At 44.6% G+C, this 20385-nt stretch overlaps 1 protein-coding gene across 3 annotated transcripts in view; it reads right to left on the reverse strand.

Moving 5' to 3' along the window:
• Positions 1-4541: 4541 nt before the first annotated feature.
• Rasa2 (RAS p21 protein activator 2) overlaps positions 4542-20385 on the reverse strand; it is a 135764-nt gene continuing 119920 nt past the window's right edge. For 2 of the 3 annotated variants that reach the window (XM_076576867.1, XM_076576869.1), the window contains exon 24: positions 16120-19733. In XM_076576867.1, the coding sequence (XP_076432982.1) occupies positions 19703-19733 (31 nt within the window). In that variant the 3' untranslated portion in view covers positions 16120-19702. Of the gene's footprint in view, positions 4576-16119; positions 19734-20385 lie in introns of those variants that run through there. The other variant, XM_076576868.1, reaches the window with a different exon arrangement.

The raw sequence follows: 20385 nt of genomic DNA on the forward strand, positions 1-20385 counted from the left end.
CAGCAGACTGGGCCACAGACTCCCCAGAAGCTCCCTGCATCTGAGGCTTCTGCCCTGGGCAGGGAGCTCACTGGAGCCAGGCCCTAAGCCTCCACCAAAGGCTGGGAGCAGAGGGACTCATTCCTGCCTCAGCCTGCAGCACAAGTTGCAGCCGCAGACAGGAATTTGTTACTGCATCTGCTTCTAGCCTTCCAGAGCTGCCAGGGACCGGAGACCTGCCACCCTGTTGATCCTGCTGGTGACCTGCTCTCTGCAGACTTCTCTGCTGGGGACCTCTCTTAGCTGACACTCCCGAGGCCCTCTGAGAGCCTCCCGGAGCTGTGACACTTGTCAGAGCAGGGATGGCTCTTGGCTCGCGTCGCACTGCTACCAAGAGTTTGAATCGGATGGACTTAAATTGTCAAACCCCACATGACCGTCTGTTTAAAGTTAATTCATCCCAAGTCATTTAGCTCCAAGTTAGTAATAGAGCACTTCCTGTTTGAACATTCTTGGCTCCTCCCATTCCCTTCTCGGAAGGGCGATAGCTGGAGACAGGGCACAGCCTCGCCCATTGCTTTGCTTGACGTAGCACTATTAGCTGCTGTCAGTCAGGGCCTCTTGGTTTCACGACAATGGCCTTTTGCAAGAAACGTTACCCCCCAAACTTAGCGACACCGGACCACTTGTCTCACGTCTAAAGTAGAGACGCAGTGTGCACCCCTGGAGGCGCCATTCCCAAGGGATGTGACTGCCGTAGTCGGGTAGGCATCAAGGCTCATAGGGTGTATGGCTTCCCGAGTACCACTGGGGGATTGCAGAATGGGGAGGGTGAAGGACCCGGAGTAAACAGCCAGCAGTGCCTGCCCCAGGCAGCCACAGTTTTCATGACAACAATGTTCACTCGAGTGTTACTATACATATAAAGTGGAAACTATGAAGGCCAGAAATGACCGTACCTTTATTTGAAGGAGGGAGTCCCTGACATTAAAATGAGCAGCATTGGCTTCCTACCAGGTCTGCCCAACTCCAGGCGCACATTCTCACTGGCTTCCTTCCTAGGGTTTAACAAACCACTAACAACAACAGGACTGAGGAACACAGAAAGCTGCCCCACCCCCCAACTTTAGAAAACACCCAAAGCACCATGGCACACTCCTCTCTAAGAGCTGGGATTAGTGGGGAGATTCCTCTCGGGCCCACCCCCCAGCTGTTGTCTCCGCCCTCGCCTTTGCTGGAGATGGAACCCAGGGCTTTGCATGTGAGAAGCACCTGCTCCACCCCTCAGCCACACCCTGGCCCTGGGCGGTCACTTCTGAGAGACCAGTAGACTCTTCTGGGATCCTTTGCTGGGCCCCTGCTGAAAGGGTGAACAGCTGAAGGTGTGTAGTCCTCCCTGGGTTCTACCAGCTTTCCCGGATCCACTGTCGTCACTGTGTAGTGACGTCCAGACAGCATAAAACCTCCAGGCGCGGGTAGGGCGTGTGAAAAGCATGGATGGAAGAGAAGCAGTTCCTTGGAGAGTCTGGATGACGACACTGCAGCGACTTTCAGCACTAATAGATGGTGGTTTTGAAGCTCAGGATTTTTTTTTTTTTTTGGCTTCAGGTCATTGTCTTAAGCTGTCCATCTTGATGTCCTTGTCCTAATGTATTTGACGAACAGTCGTGGAGGCTGCAAACCGTGCTACTTGGTTACATTTCTCAGGTCACCTAACTTCTAGAAAAGTCGCCCCTCCCCCCCCACCGCCCCTGATCTGTTTCACAAGGTAATGCTTGATTCCGAGTTGGTCTTTCTGTTCGTTAACAAGGGTGGCTAAGGTTTGGTGGGAGAGGAAAAATTACTGCTTTTTTGTAACTTAAATTGGACAGTTCTCAAAATTGAACTTTTTTTTTTTTTAAGATTTATTTATTTATTATGTGTACAGCATGTATGACTGCAGGCCAGAAGAGGGCACCAGATCTCATTACAGATGGTTGTGAGCCACCATGTGGTTGCTGGGAATTGAACTCAGGACCTCTGGAAGAGCAGCCAGTGCTCTTAACCGCTGAGCTATCTCTCTAGCCCCCTCAAAATTGAACTCTTATTTTCCCCTCAAAGCCTTACAGTAGCATTGGTGACTTATTTTCTCTAAATGGTCAGATAGTAAATGCTTCATGACAGCTGTTGAAACCACCAGTCTGGCATTTAGTGCGAACGCAGGAGGTGTAGACTGTATATGAATGAATGAACACCAGTGTCCCCCCAGAGATGTTATTCAGGAATACAGAATTTCTTTTTCTTCCTTCCTTCCCTCCCTCCTTTCTTCCTTCTTTCTCCTTTTCTCTCTCTCTCTCTCTCTCTCTCTCTCTCTCTCTCTCTCTCTCTCTCTCTCTCTCTCTCTCTCTTTTGAGACAGGGTTACTCTGTGTAACTGCCCCGGCTATCCTGGAACTCACTCTGTAGACCAGGCTGGCCTCGAACTCACAGAGATCCATCCACCTGTCTCTGCTTCCTGAATGCTGGGATTAAAGTCATGTGCCCCACCCCAGCAGGAATTTCAAATGCCATGAAACGTTATTTTCCTTTTGATTTTCAACAATTGAAAACACAGAGGCAGTTCCAGAGCACAATGGCTCACTCCTGTGACCTCAGCACTTGGGAGGCAGGAGCAGAATTGCTGCAAGTCTGAAGCTAGTCTTGTCTGTATGGTGAGTTCTAGGCCAATCAAGGCTACATAACAAAATGCTGTCACAAAAGGAAAAAGAAATCATCAGAGGTAGGTATGATGGCACACATCTGTAACTTGGGAGGCTGAGGCAGGAGGATCTCAAGTTTGAGGCCAGCCTGGCCTACATAGCAAGATCCTGTCTCAAACAAACAAACAAACAAAAAACAAACAAACAAAACAACAACAACAACAACAAAACCCAAACAAACAAATGAACAAAAAAACAAAACAAAAAATATCAAACCCAAAAAATACAGGTCTTTAACCCCAGCACTCTGAGGCAAAGGCAGGTGGATTGTTGTGATTTTGAGGCCAGCCTGGTCTATGTAGAATTCCAGGTCAATCAAGGTGACATAGTGAAAACCTGAGAAGAAGGAGAAGGAAGGAGGAGGAGGTGGAAGGAGGAGGAGGAGGAGGAGGAGGGAAGAAGAAGGAGGAAGAGGAGAAGGAGAAGAAGAAAGGCTGGGTTGACAAGATGGCTTGAAAAGGTGCTGAGTTCGGTCCCTGGGACTGATGCAGGAAGGAGAACTGACTTCTGTAGGTTGTCTGACCTCCACACCTGTCCCGTGCTCACAACTCTCTACTCTTACACATGAATTACTGTAATGAAGACAACTTTTTTAAGTATAAGATGACTACTACCAAATATATATATATATGGCAAGGACTTGGAGAAGCATTTGTTATCAGGAGTATAAACCACTACAGAAAACAGTGTGACAATTCCTAAAATAATAAAAAATAGAATTACCGTACAGGCTAGTAATTCCATGTCTGGGCATACAGCTGCAAGAATTGAAAACAGGATCTGAAAGAGACATTTGTCCACCCATGTTTCTGGTGATATTTATGATAGTCAAAAAGTATAAACAACCCAGATGTCAATGACAGGTGAGTCACTGGACAGATGTGCAATGAAATACCATACAGCTCTAAATAGAAGGGAATTCTGGTGCACACACAACATGGATGACCTGGAAGAACAGTCCTGAGTGAAACAAGCCATTCACAAAGAGACAAACACCCCATTCTACAAAAAGCTAGTTGCAGGGTCTGAGGAGGTGGCTCAACCTGAGAACCCAAGTTCAAATCCCTAACACCCACGTAAAAAGCCCAGCATGACGACAGTCCAGTGCTGTAGGAGGATGGCAACAGAAGCATCATTCAGACTTGTCCAGGTTCACTGAGAGACTCCGTCAGAAAGGAATATGGCAGAGATGATAGGGCAGGACACCTGACACCCTCCTCTGACCTTCACACTTGCTTAGGGCCATACACTGCTGCACATATACTCATTGAAGCTCATATACCACACATGTTTACACACACACAAAAAAAATAAGTAAAATAATAGTAAGTTTATTGTACTAACTGTAGAAAGTGGTTCAGCAAATGACTGATTCCACTAACATAATTTATAGAGAGTAGTCAAATCCGTATAGATAAAAGGCGGATTGGTGGCTACCAGGGCTGGAAGGAGAGGATAGGGACTGTTCAATAGGATTTGAGTTTCAGTGTTGTTGTTGTTAAATGTATTAGGTGCGCACGCGAGCGTGAGAGAGAGAGAGAGAGAGAGAGAGAGAGAGAGAGAGGGAGGGAGGGAGGGAGGGAGGGAGGGAGGGAGGGAGGGAGGGAGAGAGAAGGGGGGCATACTCGTGCATGCCATGGCTTGTGCACCACTGTGTGTGTAGCACAGGGTCTTAATTACTTTTCTATTGCAGTGAAGAGACATCATGACCAAGGAAGCTGTAAAAGAAAGCATTTCATTGGGGGCTTGCTTACAGTTTCAGAAGGTGAGTCCATGACCGTCAAGGTGGGGATCGTGTCAGCAGGCAGGCAGGCATGGTGCTGGAGCGGCAGCTGAGAGCTTATATCTTATCTGCAAGGCTGGAGACAGGGAGAGAAGGGGTGGGGGTGGGGAGACTGGGCCTAGTATTGGCTTTGGAAACCTCAAAGCCCACCCCTTGGGACATACCTCCTCCAAGAAGGCCACATCTTTTTATCTTTCCCCAAACAGTTCCACCAACTAGGGACCAAGCATTCAAATAGATGAGCCTATGGGGGCCATTTTCATCCAAACCACCACATAAGGCTTCCGTGTGGAGGCCAGAGGACATTGTTGTGGAGTTGGTTTTCTTCCTCCACATTCCTTGTGGGGTCTGGGTGTCAGGCTCAGGTCATCAGGCCTGTGCGGCAGATTTACCCCTGAACTTTTTCAGCAGCCTGAGTTTCAGTTTTGCAAGCTGAGAACATTCCAAAGACGGTTGTTTGACTATGTAAATAATAATGGGTACTTAACACCACTGAATTGTACATTTAAAAGTGGCCAAAGTGATGTGTTGTGTTCTGTGTATTTTACCATAAAAACTGTAAAACGGGACCATGTGTGGGCTCACAACCATCTATCCCAGGGGTTCTGACGCCCTCTTCTGGCCTCCACAGATACCGCATACATTCATATATGCAGGCTAGACACCCATGCACACAAAAGAAAAATAAATAAAACTGAAAAACTACAATCCCACCAGAGTACTGGGCACACACAAACGTGTTTGGCCCGTGCACTGTAGTTGGCTAGCCCTGTCATGGAAAACTGAATCAGCCTCAGTCCTCACTAGCACACAGAGGGCCGCAAATCCCATGTGGTCAGGCAATGAACCTGAGGAAGAGGTGAGAAGACAATATTTGCTTCATAGCAGATGAAAAAGCAGAAATAAACTTGGACACACAGCACGAGCATCCATGTTTTTCTTTATTTTTATTTTTATTTATTAAGAAAATTTCTACTCACTCCACATACCATCCACAGACCCCTCCTCCTCCCTCCTCACACCCCCTGCCCCCAGCCCTCTTTCCCAAGCCACCCAGCATCCCCACATCTCCCAAATCGAGGTCTCCCATGGGGAGTCATCAGAGCCTAGCACACTGAGCCCAAGCAGGTCCAAGCCCCTGCCCACTGCACCAAGGCTGTGCAAGGCTTCACACTACAGGGACCAGATTCCCAGAAGCCTGCCCATGCACCAGGGATGGATCCCGATCCCCCTGCCTGGGTGTCCCCCAAACAGTTCGAGCCAAACAACTGTCTTCCGTATCCAGAGGGCTTAGTCCAGTCCCATGGGGGCTCCACAGCCACCAGTCCACAGTTCATGGGCTTCCACTAGTGTGGTCGGTCATCTCTGCACGTCTTCCCATCATGATCTCGACGTTCCTCACCTGCAGAATCCCTCCTCTCTCTCATCAATTGGATTCCCGGAGCTCAGCCTGGCGCCTGGCCATGGATCCATGTTTTTCGATGGGAGAGCGCCTGTGCTGATGGTGCTCTGCCCTTCCCTTCCTTCCAAGGACAAGGGAGTTAATTTCACCTTGGTCCACTCCCCTCCCAAAACCCCCTCCGGCCCCTGTCACGGTTTTTGGAGTGAAAATTGTCTAGGTCTCGTTTCTCCAACTTGTGCTCTCTGCTACTTTTTTTGGGAAGGAGTTTCAGCTCACTGGTGGTTTTTTGGCTCCTTGACAAACTGCATTGTTTTCTATAAAAAGCTCACTCAACAACTGTAGAGAGCAAAGTACTACAAAATGTCAGCTGTACATCACGTGGGCCTTTAAAGAACTATCTGGATGTGGACAATCTTGAATTGGGATTGTGGAAAATATTCTTCAAATAGTTTGAAGAGGAAAAAAATAAATAAGACCTCAGCCAGTCTAGTCTCATGGCATGCATCCATCATTGAGAAGGGAAGGTGTCCTCAGAAATCAAGGTTGGGAGGCTTTTGGCTGCCTGTGGGTCTGAAGTGATTCCTTGTGAGAGCCAGAGAACTCCGCTCTGCCTCTGCTCTCTCAGCCCTTTTGTCATCTTTGAGTCCTGCCAGGTCTCACTTCTACCTTGTGGGCCAATGTGAGAGCTGAAGGGTGTTTTTGAAATATTATCATATAGTAGTTATAATCATTTTAAGGCACATATAGTAGTTATAATCATTTTAAGGCAAGGATATTTCTGGTTAGTCATAGAGGTGCAGCCTGTAGGTGGAGTTTTCCTGTCCTGACCACCTGCTCCCAAATAACCAACATGGAGACTTAAGATTACTTATAAATGTTCAGTTGATAGCTCAGGCTTGTTACTACCTACCTCTTACATTTTAAGTTAACCCATATTCCTTCTTATGCTCTGCCACGTGGTGGTGCCTTTATTAGCATGACATGTTGATCTCCTGCTCCCTCTGTGTCTGGCTGGAGACTCCTCTGACTCTGCCCTTTTTATCATTCTCAGTTTGGCTCTTCCACCTAACTTTATCCTGTTCAGCTACTGGCCAGTCAGCTTCTTTATCACAGCAACACATCTTCACAGTGTACAAAAGTATTATTCCACAGCAGCCACCATTATAGATGATTTCAGAACTAAATAAGCATAACCAGAATTCACTTGTAAATCCACTACCTAGAAGTGGGCCCAGTTTGATATCTTAGAGGACAGTTCTATTGTTCTGTTATAAATTCTGGTCACCTGCCACACTCTCTTCTTGACACTATTTTACCCTCCATAAAATGGGCCCAATAATCCTGCTCAGAAGTCATGTAGGAGTTAAACAAGACACCAGTTATAAAATACTCAGCCTGGCAAACCTGTTCAAGTTGTTAATTACTCAATAATACTGACACCATGGAGAGGAGGCCTTCATTCTCCACCCCTCAACCTCAAAGACAGGTGCATACTTCACCCAGAACACACACACTCATTCCTTCCCTCCCTCCCTCCCTCCTCCCCTCCCTCCTCTCCCTTCTTTCCCTCCCTTTCCCTGTCCCATAATAGTGCATCACAAACTTTTATATGGGTCCAAAGTTCATTCCAAATCATCTAGGAAGAAAAGGGATACTAGCAGAAATGTGACCATTCTTTCAAAGATGCAGATCACACACACACACACACACACACACACACACACACACACTACTGACATATGGTAAATTAAGCAAATTTAAGTGTATAATCTGACAAATATTGATATTTGAACCATTAGTTAAACCAAAAGAGAGGAAAAAGATCTTTCTTCTTGGGGATAGTGGTGAACTGGAAGTGAATGGATGGGTCTCTCCCACCTGCCAGCTCCTGAATAACCACTCAGAGACCTATATTAATTATAAATGCTCTGCCAGTAGCTCAGGCTTATTTCTAACTAGCTCTTACACTTAAATCAACCCCTAATTCTTATTTATGTTTAGCCACATGGCTTGGTACCTTTTCTCAGTACAACATTCTCATCTTGCTTCCTCTGCATCTGGCTGGTGACTCCTGACTCTGCCCTCCTTCTTCCCATGATTCTCAGTTTGGCTTTCCTGTCTAACTTCCTGCCCAGCTACTGGCCTGTCATCTTTTTATTAACCAATGACAGTAATACATATTCATTGTGTAGAAAAGGATTGTTCCACAGCAATGAGCATTTGTAATCCTAGCCCTCGGGAAGCTGAGGCAGGAGGATTGCTGTGAGTTTGAGGCCAGCCTGGGACTATACAATGAGTTTGAGGCTAATCTGAGTTGCACAGCAAAACCTTGTCTCAAAACAACAACAAAAAAGATCCCAAAAAGAATAGAAAAAAAAGAATAAGAAAAAGAAAAATATTTTCATCTGTCCTGAATTTTACAGGCCAAGACCCTGAAACAAAAGGTTAAAGGGACAAATCACACATGTACTTAATACAAACTGTGAAAACAATATGAGAGGTTCTGTAAGGCAAAGACAACCCAAAGAATGAGTTAAACACACCCTTGAAGAGTGCACACTGGCTGACCGATGTACTAAATTCTGACCCACTGATAATAAGCGGTATACGCAGCCTGGCCTGTTCACTCATGTTCTTTTCATTAAAAAAAAAAAAATGTGCATGCGTGTGTGTGTGTGTGTGTGTGTGTGTGTGTGTGTGCCCACAAAGGCCAGAGGAGGTCAGGTCAGATACACTGAGCTGAGGTTACAGGTGGCTATAAGTGTACCACATGGGTTTTTGGTACTGAACTTGGCCTCTGGCAGAGAAGGATGCTTTTTTTGTTTGTTTGTTTGCTTTTTATTTTGTTTGTTTTTCTTTTCTCTTTCTTTTTGTTTTGTTTTGAGACAGGGTTTCTTTGGCTGTCTTGGAACTCGTTCTGTAGGCCAGGCTGGACTCGAACTCACTGAGATCCACCTGCCTCTGCCTCCTGAGTGCTGGGATTAAAGGCATGCGTGACCACCACCCGGCCAGAGAACCAAACATTTTTAACCGTGGAGCCATGTCTCCAGCCCTCAGATCCTCCTCTGTGACCTCCTGTCCTGAGGTCTAGGGACAGGCCTCCCACTTGAGGGCCTCATTGCCTGCTTCAAGGGGGAAGGCAGTCTGTGAGGATGACCTTCCTGTGTCTGCCATTTTCTTAACTCCCTTCCACCTGAAATACTTCATCTGCCAACATGCTGTATTTGGGAGTAGCATGTCTGGAACCCTATCCAAACAGTTACAATAAGCCTAGGAGCGTGTCCACTACCTCTGAAGTTTCTTGTGCTACTTTAAGATGCCCTCTGTCCAGGGCTCCCCACCACCACTGCTCAGCACTTTAGCATACACAGCAGAAACCACTCACCAGGACTCTGCCCAGTTACTTGCACAGAACAGGGCTTTGGGGGGCACCTATGCTGTTGCCTAGACCCCTGCCCATTCTTTCCTGTTTCTGAGTAGTACCCCAGTACTAGATTTAGGCTGTTTCACCCCCCCCCAAGAGTAACACCAAAGCCTTTTACTATCATTCAAATCTTTCTTCTTCTCCCCCTTGCCGCCCCCCAGGGTTTCTCTGGGTAGCTCTGGCTATCCTGGAACTTTCTCTGTAGACCAGGCTGGCCTCAAACTCACAGAGATCCACCTGCCTCTGCCTCCTGAATGCTGGGATTAAGGGCTTCAGGGTTTGTGCCACCATTGTCTGGCCAACTTTTCATTTTAAAAAGAATGTATGGCTGGCGATATAGCCCAGTGGTCGAGCACTTGCCTTTCATCCACAAAGCCCCGGATTCAATCCCCAGTACGTAATAATTTTTTAAGGGAATATTTTTTAAGGGAATGCAGTCAGAATGTAGAAATGACTGGTGGCTGGGTGAAAACCGAAATTTGAGGTTGGTGCATTTATGGGGTGCTGCTGGAGCCCCCTGGGGATGGAGGGCGATGAAGGAGGCATTGCACCCGTGCTCTGGATGCAGGCTTGGCTCGTTAGAGCCCCACATCCGGAGCAGTGAAGGAGGTAATACTGGAACACCTGAGACAGTGAAGCGAGGCAGCTGGGAGCCACTTCAGACTGGGACCCCCAGAAGGTCAGAGCATTCTAGGGGAGCTGGGCAGCTCGGAGGCAAACTCTGTCCCCACTCACGTTCCAGCTGTTGGCAATAAAACTGAACTTTAGCTTTCAAGTGTCTGTGTGCAGGTACGCTTCTCCCAGTCCAATCTTGAAGATGTTCGTCCTTCTAAAAGCCCTCATTCCAGCCCCTTTCTCCAGAAAGAATCCAGGAGATTGGGAGGTGGTGCAAGCCTGTAATCCTAGTGCTAGGGAGGATCATGAGTTCTAGGCCAGCTGGTACCACATAGAGAAAGAGACCCTGTCTCAAAACAAGCAAACATAAAAGAAAATCAAGAATGTAGGTGGGGGACACTACCTACTTTGGGGTCAACTTCTCACTGATCATGCCCTTGCTCTTCTTTTTCTGCAGAGATGGGGATTTGAACCTAGGACTTTGCACGTGCTGGGCAAGCACTGAGCCATATCCGCAGGCCTCACTATGCTCCCCCCTGAACTGTCCCACTTTCTGCGATGTCTTCACAGCCCTAGGACCCCCTCTCACTTGCATTAAGTGAGTATCATGGAGGGCAATAAAATTTTTAGGTGAGAAGTTTCTGGCAGCTGTTGTTCAGTACTGCAGTGAAGAATCCACGCTGAAAGGCTGCTAGAGAAAAGACTGGAAGTCTGAGTCCACAGCCACCAGTGTGTGGCTTCTCTCAGCTCCTCCTTGTAGCAGAGATAGGATGGAGAAAGTGAGGGACAGAAAAGGCTGTTGGGCCAAACACCCTCAACAGACTGGCTTCCTTTCCCACTAGCTGACCTTGCATTTTATTGAGACACAAGATGGCTGGAGTCTTGACACTTAAAAACGTAAGGATTTATGCATTGAGGTCTTAATTAGACGGGAATGTCTACATTATTTACCAGTTCACGCCTCACTCCTCCTCAGGGGCAGGGCTTTAGCCCCAGGGTTCTATAATCTTGCACGGAATATTTCCACCATTACGAAGCTCCTTCAAAAATAAATAAATATCAGCAGCCCCACAGATGTTTCCTTATTTGCTGAAGGTAAAAGAAGATAAACATGCTTACTGTGATTCACAATATTTGTGTAAAAGGCACCACACTAGAGCTGTCCTGAGTACGCTCAACAATAATATTTGGGGAACTTTAATTTCTTATCTTGGATGGCTCCTCGCCACATGGATGCAGCAGCTTCAGCCTTGTCTCCAGGTGTTGACACCTCCAAAGTCAAGAACCTGGGCTTCCAGGAATTGCCTCCCCCAGTGAGACAAGGCTGACGAGGCTGGCTTCCCTCCTCAGTGGGTATCAAAGTAGGGGCTGGTTGCCCAAGGTCTGCCACCCATGGCCACCTTTCCAGACCAGCTTAGCATGGCACATGCAGCCCCTGAACCCCTAGAGGGCACATTACAGAGGCCCTTGCTGGGTCCTCTGTTGACCCAGGGTGCCTGGTTGGCTTGAGTGGCTGCTCCTCTAGGAAGTGCTCAGGTACTTCTGGGGCCTTACTTTGAGAACAACTAGCCTAATGTATCTCTTTCCAAAGCTTCCAAAATTTTAAGCCATGGCTGGGAAACTGGCTTGCAAAGGTCGGAGAAGGGACTTGTTTGCAGTTTAATAAGGCCACTCTAGGACAAGTGTGGTCGTGCATGCTTTTGATCCCAGTACTCAGGAGGCAGAGGCGGAGGCAGGAGGATATCTGTGAATTTGAGACCAGCCTAGTCTACATGATGAGTTCCAGGCCAGCCAAGCCTATTTAGTAAGACCCTGTCTCAATAAATCAATAAATAGACAATAAACAAACAAACAAACAACCCATCTTGGCTAGTTCCTAGGTGTTGGGCACAAGGCCATACTCAGAAGATCATCTGCCTGGTCCCACACTTCTTAGGAGAGACCCAGATGTGTGTTTATGTAGATTCTGTGGCTGACTGAACTTGCTAAACTTTTAGTGTTTAAGCCTGGTGCCTAAGACTGAGCTTGAGAGAGGAGGTGGCCTGGGAGGGTGTCCACAGGCTGGTGGATCCCCGGAGCTTGGGGGAAGGCTCTGTTAGCGAATGCAGTGTGGGTAACAAGTACATTCTGGCTGAGGGTCTGGGGACAAGTGCACCTGTTCAGCACACACATTAAGAAGGGAGCTGAGCGTAGTGAAGGAAAGTGCAGCTTCCCACCTGGCAGCCTAAGGCCCGGGGTGATGCCTCCCCATTATGGCGTAGTTCTGGAAGCAGTGTGGCACTCTCAGGGCACACACAGGGCTCACCTCAGTGATCTAGGCCTAGAGCTGCCACTCAGTGTATCTGAAGCCTACGTAGCTGTCCTCCATACTTCCTCCTGGGCCCACTCATACCTCAGGAGAACATTCCTGGGGTGTCTAGTGTCAGGTGGTGGCTTTGAGCTGGGCTGTAGGTCAGACCCCCTGCAGGAGCTGGCCCACACTCTGCCTTCCAGTCATGTATCTGGCTTCTTCATTTCTGCTCTGTGCTCCTTTAGGTGTCTCCCATGGGGTATGGACAGTGGGGCTGGGAGCATCTCCCACTGAGGACAACGGCACTAACTTCCTTGCAGTTCTGTGAAGCCTTACGCTCAGGCTTCTGCTGCAGGCTTTTCAGTTTTCCCAGTACCAAACAGGCCTTAAGGTTTTTGGCATCTTTGTCAAGAATCATATCACTGGGGCTGGAGAGATGGCTCAGAGGTTAAGAGCACTGGCTGTTCTTCCAGAGGTCCCGAGTTCAATTCCCAGCAACCACATGGTGGCTCACAACCATCTGTAATGAGATCTGGTGCCCTCTTCTGGCCGGCAGTCATACATGCAGGCAAAACACTGAATATATAATAACTAAATCTTAAAAAAAAAAAAAAAAGATATTCCTTAAAGAAAGAACCATACTGCTATAATTTCATGAGTTTATTTTTGAGCCCTTTATTCCTTTGGTCTACATTTGTGTCCTGTGCCAGGCTCCAGTCTGGTTTGGTTACTATGGCACAGTTGTAGAATGTGAATGGAGCATTATATCTGCAGCATTGCTTCTCTTTGCTTCAAATGGCTTTGGCTATTTGGGAACTTGTTTACATTTGGGATCATTCCCCGCCCCCCCCCCATTCCTGGGAAGGCTCCCCCTGGAATTTTAATAGGGATTGTCCTGAGTATGTGAATTACCTTAGTAATATGTTCATTTCTATAACAGAACTCTGACCCATGATTATGAAGGGCTTCTTAAATTTTATCATTTTCTTATTTATATTCCTTTTCTTATTGCTCTGGCCGAGGTTTCAAGCATCATTTTGAAGCAAGAGTAATGAGAATGGACACACTTACCTCACTCAGTTTTTCCCCATTTAGTACATGGTTAGCTATCAATCTGTTGCATACGGCCTTTATGTTCCTTCTTTACTTGGTTTAAAAACTTATCAACACGTGGAATTTGTTAAAGGCTCTTCTGCACTGGCTGTTTCTTCTGTGCTATATTACACTGGCTGGTTTGCACATGCTGAGTTTTGGAATGAGACCAATTCAATCATGGTGCGGTCATACATACATGTGTGTGTGTATATATATATATATATATATATATATATATATATATATATATATATATATATATATGTATGTGTATGTGTGTGTGTATTTACACACACACACACACACACACACACACACACACACACACACACACACGACTAAATGTAGCTCCAGCTAGCCTTGAACTAAGCAGCTGAAGATGACCCTAAACCTAAATGTTGGGACTATAGGCATGTGCCACCAAGCCTGGCTATTTGCAGTTTTTTTGTGTGCGTTTTCACATTAGTTTGTCAGTTATTTTCATCTCTAACTATAAAATTATAATGTTGACTACGCCATTTCAATTCACACCTCTTTCTTCTCTCAGTTCCATTTCCACTGGCAGCTTCTGGTCTGCCTCTCTTCAGCGGTGGACCCCATAATGCATTTGAGAATCCATCTCGAACTAGCGCTCCCTAACTTTGCAGGCAGTGTGGTTCAGGATAGAGTTGAGAAGAGGATTAGATTTGGAAGGCAATGTTGTTTCTGCTCCAAAGAACTCCTCTTGTTGTGTAAAATTTACACATCTAAGACTGAACTCCACCTCAAAAAAAAAAAATCAGAAAAAAGCAGAAAGATCCAAATAGTATGAAACAACATTCTTAAACAGAAGGCACAAAACATAATAGAGGTTTAAACAAGTTTCACCTTCTCAAATGTCAGTATGACATACTGACCTCACAATGCATGCCAGATGCTGTCCCCAAAGAAGTCATATGACGCAATGACACACTAAAGCATGAGCTTTTTAGTGTTAGGCTCAAAGCTGTCCCTACCACCACCCCAAATGGCAGTGCAGGTGACAATGTCCTAAATAGGACTTTAGCTGAGTAAATGAGGATTGTTATTGGGTAAACAGAGGCCTCAAGGTGGGTGTCTATTATCCAGGAACCTCCTTAATCTCATCTCTAAAGGTCAACTACCTCGGGAAAGGGCATCTAGTTCCCTGTCAACATGAACAGTCTGTATCAGCTCAAAGACCCCCAACCCTGTTGATTGTCATATAAAAATCTCTTACTTTTCAGTCATTTTGCTCTTCTTTCTGCCCACCCCCCACCTCCCACATAGCCTTGGCAGTTTGATTCTCAATAAACCTTTCTTTCCACCCATGGAGTGGTCAAGTTCAGTGGTTTCACTGCACCCTCACTTACATTTGCTGCTGAAACCCTGGACCTAACAGCCACTAAGGATCAAACTTCAAGTGAAGATGCAGATGGAGAATTAGGATCAAAGGATACTTGACAGTTTCTTTAAGAATATCCAATCATTCATTCATTGTGGTAAGAGGTTGCGGGTAGTGTAGCACTGGCACTTATGTGGAGTAGAAAGGGACTCTACTTAGCTTTAGGCATTTTTTTATTCTGGAGTCATGTACATTGGCAAGAGAAATCCAAAGTATGGCTCTCCTCCTTTAAAGAACAGAGTGGGGCTGAAGAGATGGCTTAGAGGTTAAGAGCACCGACTATTCTTCCAGAGGTCTTGAGTTCAATTCCCAGCACCCACATGGTGGCTCACAACCATGTGTAATGAGATCTGGCACCCTCTACTGTGTACATAATAAATAAATCTTAAACAAACAAACAAATAAATAAAGAACAGCATGTTTAATCAGGAAGAAGACCTAGTGGTGCATATTTTTAATGCCAGCATTGGGAGGGCAGGAGTGGATCAGGAGTTCAACCAACCATGGCTACATATGAATTAAGAAAACTGACATCAACCAATCAACCAATCCCTGTCCCAAGAATAAACCACTAGAAAGAATACTGGGGCCAGGCTGAGATGGCACACGCCTTTAATCCCTTGGGAGGCAGAGGCAGGCAGATCTCTGAGTTGGAGGCCAGCCTGGTCTATAGAGTGAGTTCCAGGATAGCCAGTGCTGTTACACAGAGAAACCCTGTCTTGAAAAAACTAAATAACAAAACTCTGGTATTTATTACACACATGGCTAACATGAGAGACTCAGACACCTCTCCCCCACCCCCCAGTCTTCTTTTTTAACCCTAAACTCCCATGGAGTCACAGGGGCTGTTGTGCTTATTTAGGGGTATTCAGGGACTCTGAGACACAAGGAAAAGATCTTCTTAAGATCTGCTTCTCCTTTGGGGGTGTAAGTCATCTCTAGCATAGTCTTTGGTGCTGCAGTATGTATTCTTGCGATAAGTTGTCAACACAGCACAACATGTCAAATGCTGACATCCACACGGACGAGGTGCTGAGGATACACAGACCCACAGGGTGTGACCCGTCAGAGACTTTACTGCTGTCTCTCTAAGAGCAGAAAGGCCTTCTTTAACAAGTCAACAGGCTCAGTTCTGAGTTGCTGGCCTAGACAGAGTGGAGTCTATCCTTCCCTTTGTCCCTTCACAGTGATGGGAGCTACACTGATGATGAACACCGCAGGGCACAGAGAGAAGTCTGGTGAAGACAGTGACAAGTGAGAATGTGGCCTGGTCAAGGGCAAGCGAAGCCCAGGGCTTCCCAGCCGCTGTTGCTGGAGTCTTCCGTTAGTACATCGCCCACAGACAAGCAAGGAGCAGACATTTTAAGTATAAGTAAGGTCTCACAAAGAACAGACAGGCTTCTTGTACTTTATTTGAGTTATTTTCAAACAAGTTACAAAAGGTTTTAATTTTTATAATACTCTTCATAAGAAAATAAAATTTAAATAAAAATACATTCTCAACAATACAACATGGTTACACAAATTCACTATATTATGTTTTGATAACTTACATTTTCAAACTAGACACTGTAAAAACCCATATTTACTAACAACATATTAATTCCTGGGTTAAAAATGGAAGCAGATAACATCAATCAAGATCAGTAATTTAACTCTAGAATGAGTTTTGTTTTTGTCACATATGTGAGGACTAGAAAGCTCTGCTGAGTCTGTCTTTACAGGCTATTCAACAGTACTTAAAGCAAATTAGAAGGTGCGTTCACTTAAAAGAAATCTGTTTTTAAAACATGGCTTGAATGAGCTCTTCCAGTAAAAGACTGAAATCAGGCCTTGGAAACACAAACAAAAGCCACAACCATCAGTCATGTGATGCTTTCTGTTGGTAAAATAAGAGCCCAGTTTTGACTCTTCACTATTACCCGTGAATTAAAAACATGTTTCTTTGGTAAACAAAATAGTTTGAGTTGATAAGTTATATTCCTGGGAGTAAAAACCTTTGCTATTGCCCACTGTCTTACCAGATGACGATTTAAAACAAAGCTAAAAAAATATACAACATATCCCACACTCTGAGTATTGGATGGACACAGCTCCATGAAGCTCAGAGCTAGTGAGCATCTCTGGTAAGTCTCTCCCTATCATCTTCTGTCCTTTCTGCGGTCTCCAGGTTTTAGGGAGAGGCGAGCTGCCATGTATTTTTTTTCCAAATGCTCTTTGTAAAAGGCAGAGACAGAAGATCATGGAGTTAAGACTCAAAGTACTCAAGAGCCCAGCAAAGGAGAAGGCCCCTAGAAGGGCCTTGATTGTCGTAAGGTCCTGTGGACATGATTCTGACTGGAAAAGACTTAAACCTAAGGAAAATTAGTTGTATATTTCTCTTTTTACACTGTGCTAAGCTGTCCAATTAATTCCAGTCAATTTGGCTGTTTAAAGGGTCATGTCAATAACAGAACTAAAAGACTGAGCTCTCAAACAGAGTTATATATGTGCATAGATTTGGCCTTTTTGATAATATGATCTTTAAAAATATTTATAATTGGAGTTTGATATTAGAAATGTTAGGGGTGTGGCATGTGCCTTTAATTCCAGGACATAGGAGGTGGAGGCAGAGTCAGGTGGATCTCTGTGAGTTCTAGGCCAGCCAGGGATACATAGTGAGACTTTGTCTCAAAACAACAAGAAATTATTAGGAAATAGTTCCTTTCGGGGGGGAGAAAAATCACTAAAAAGTCTTGACCTCTTTTATCCGGACCACTCACATCTTTTTCAGGTACATTTTGGAGAATTTAAGTAGGAATTTTAATATGAAGTTCATGAGAAATGTATTAAATGGCTAATTTTTTAACATCTACAACACAGTGTAGTTAATGGGATCTCTAAGTCTGTCAGACTCTTCTAAACTTTATCATGGGGTAGGAGTCACAATCAAGCACAATTCAGGCCTGTGCTAACTCTTAAAAATCTGTTGTAGATTATTATTTTAAGATGTGTTACATTTGTTTATGCTGTGGAACATGTTTAATGAGATGCAAGGATGTGTTGCCTTCTTTTATGGTGCATTTGTTAACTCTGTGAAGCTGTGTTACTTTGCCTGTCTAAAACACCTGACTGGTCTAATGAAGAGCTGAATAGCCAAAAGCTAGGCAGGAGAAAGGAGAGGAGGGGCTGGCAGGCAGAGAGAATAAATAGGAGTAAAGAGGGATCAGGAAGCAAGAGAGATCAAGGAGCGAGAAAAGAAGCTACCCAGCCAGCCACGGAGTAAGAGTGAAATAAGATTACAGAAGAAAGAAAAGGAAAAAGCCCAGAGGGGATAATATAAGAAAATATAAGACGGGATAATATAAGAAAAGCTGGCTAGAAATAAGCCAAGCTAAGGTCGGGCATTCATAAGTAATAATAAGTATCCATGTGATTAATGAGGGAGCTGGGTGGCAGGCCCCCCAAAAGAGCAAAGAGTAAAAATAACAAAAGTCAATTAGAAAAATACATTTTTTCAGTCATGATTTTTTTATGGGACAACTCTGTTAAAAAATCTTTAAAAATTACCTAATAACAATGTAAAAACAAATATCTAGCAACAACATAATTGGCAAATATATTCTGAAATACAGCTTAAGCTCAACGAAATAGAAAATCACAGCTAGTTAAACTTACACCAATAAGTCACAGTTTTCAACAGGAACATGTGTAAATACCCCAAGGTTCAAAGTACCACACTTAGAAAATGTTCTGAATTAAAAAAGACAAGTAAGTACCATGGTTTAATACTGACGAAGCCAAGTGCATCGCTGCTCTCCAGCGTGGCACTTGCTTCAATTGCTTATTTACAGTTAGGGTTTTTAGGACCCACGCAGAGCAAGGAAAAACAGGATTTCAGCAGTTGCTGACCCTAATTCCATTCGGCTAGCAGGCAATGAGGAAACAGCAATAAAATACAAACATTTTCAGGAAAGCACTGTTCTAGGCTTAAACACTGATCATTCAACTGATCATAAAAGATAGATACCATGGAGTATCTAAACTACAATCTGGAATGTGCCAGATTATTAAAGTGCGCCAAGTGACTGTTCTCGAGTCAGAGCAGGACCTAACACTACATGGAGGGCATCCTCACACACCCTTCCTATGACATGAAACAGCAGGCAAGGTCCAGGGACTTTCTCACCACCTTCACTATTCTCTTCTGGTTGGGAAGAGATGCATTCAGGAGTAATTCTAAACTGATTCTCAAATTAAGAAAACAAGTACCTGATATTTAAAACAATGAAAAACATTTTAGTGGTCTCATTTTATTCATGTGCCATCACTCATTCCAAATGTAAACATGGTGCACACAGGAGCACATATTCCCTGATATCTATCTGCGTACTCTTACACCTGTGACAAGGCAAAACATCCACCAACTTTCAAGGTAGTTATGAGGTCTTCATCTCTGTCTCTATAACCTGTAACATCTAACACAACACAGGAAAAAAAGGTTTTGTTTTTTCTTCTTTTTCTTTTTGGAGATGGAAGGTCCAGATGAACTCAATGAAAAATTCTGAATTGACAATGGACTGGGATTTTCTAGTAAAATGCAGTGTTGGCAGTACAGAGCAGGCACTAATGGTAGTGAAAATGAGTCCACACAACAGGGTGCTACAAGCAGAGACGCTTTCTTACTCTGAAGTGCTCCCTTTATTACAAAGCTTCTTAGGAACCTTCCTTAGAAAGATTCTATCAAAAAGAAGTTGCAATGATATGGATTTGGATGCATGAATTTGAAGGAAGCCCTGGGTTTCAAATTCTCTAGTAATAAACTCATGGATATCAGAATTCCCAAACAGTTAATTTCAACCATTAAATATTAAATACAATGTGAAAGCAGGTATCATCAAAGCAAATGTCTGCTCTTACATACTATGAACACAATTGGGTGAATTAAAAACTCCATGAAAAAGAGTATTTTCCAGTTTTCCATTAGCTGGTCGAACTATGATATTTTCCCAACAATTGGATTTTCCCTATAAAACAGTAAAAGAAAAACTTTTTAAAAGAAATATACAAATTAAAGACATATACAGAACCCAAGAAGCACTTCTAATTTTCCTTGCACCTTCACATACTGAGTCTTGTTTTATTAATGCAGTAAGTATTACTGATCATTTACCACATTTCAGGCACTATTCTAGAAGCTAAGGGTACAGTACTTAACAAAACAGACACATAATTCATGGAACTCACCTGATGGCGTAGGAAAAGAAAACAGGCAAATATTTAGTACAAGAGGGTTTGGCTGTTCGTTGTTGCTCCCCACCCCCCAGTGCTATATGCTAGTCAACCACACTAGCATCAAGCTATTTCTTAGCCCAAGTCCCCCCTCCCCCAATTAAAGAAAGAAAAAAGATGTGTGAAGTACACTGCCAGGGACAGTAGGGTGGGCAGTGAGCAAGAGTACTACCAGGAGCTGAGCTGGTGCTTTTTAATAGAGAAAAATAAAGCTGGTCAGGGTATAGTATGCACAGAGGATGAGGCAATACACATATATGGATATGTATGTGTGTGTGTGTGTGTGTGTGTGTGTGTGTGTGTGTGTGTGTGTGTGTGTGTGTGTGTTTCAAGACAAGGCTTCTCTGTGTAACAGCCTAGATATCCTGGAACTCCATCTGAAGACTG

The sequence above is a fragment of the Peromyscus maniculatus genome, chromosome 7 (assembly GCF_049852395.1).
Source record: "Peromyscus maniculatus bairdii isolate BWxNUB_F1_BW_parent chromosome 7, HU_Pman_BW_mat_3.1, whole genome shotgun sequence".
NCBI classification, from domain to species: Eukaryota; Metazoa; Chordata; class Mammalia; order Rodentia; family Cricetidae; genus Peromyscus; species Peromyscus maniculatus.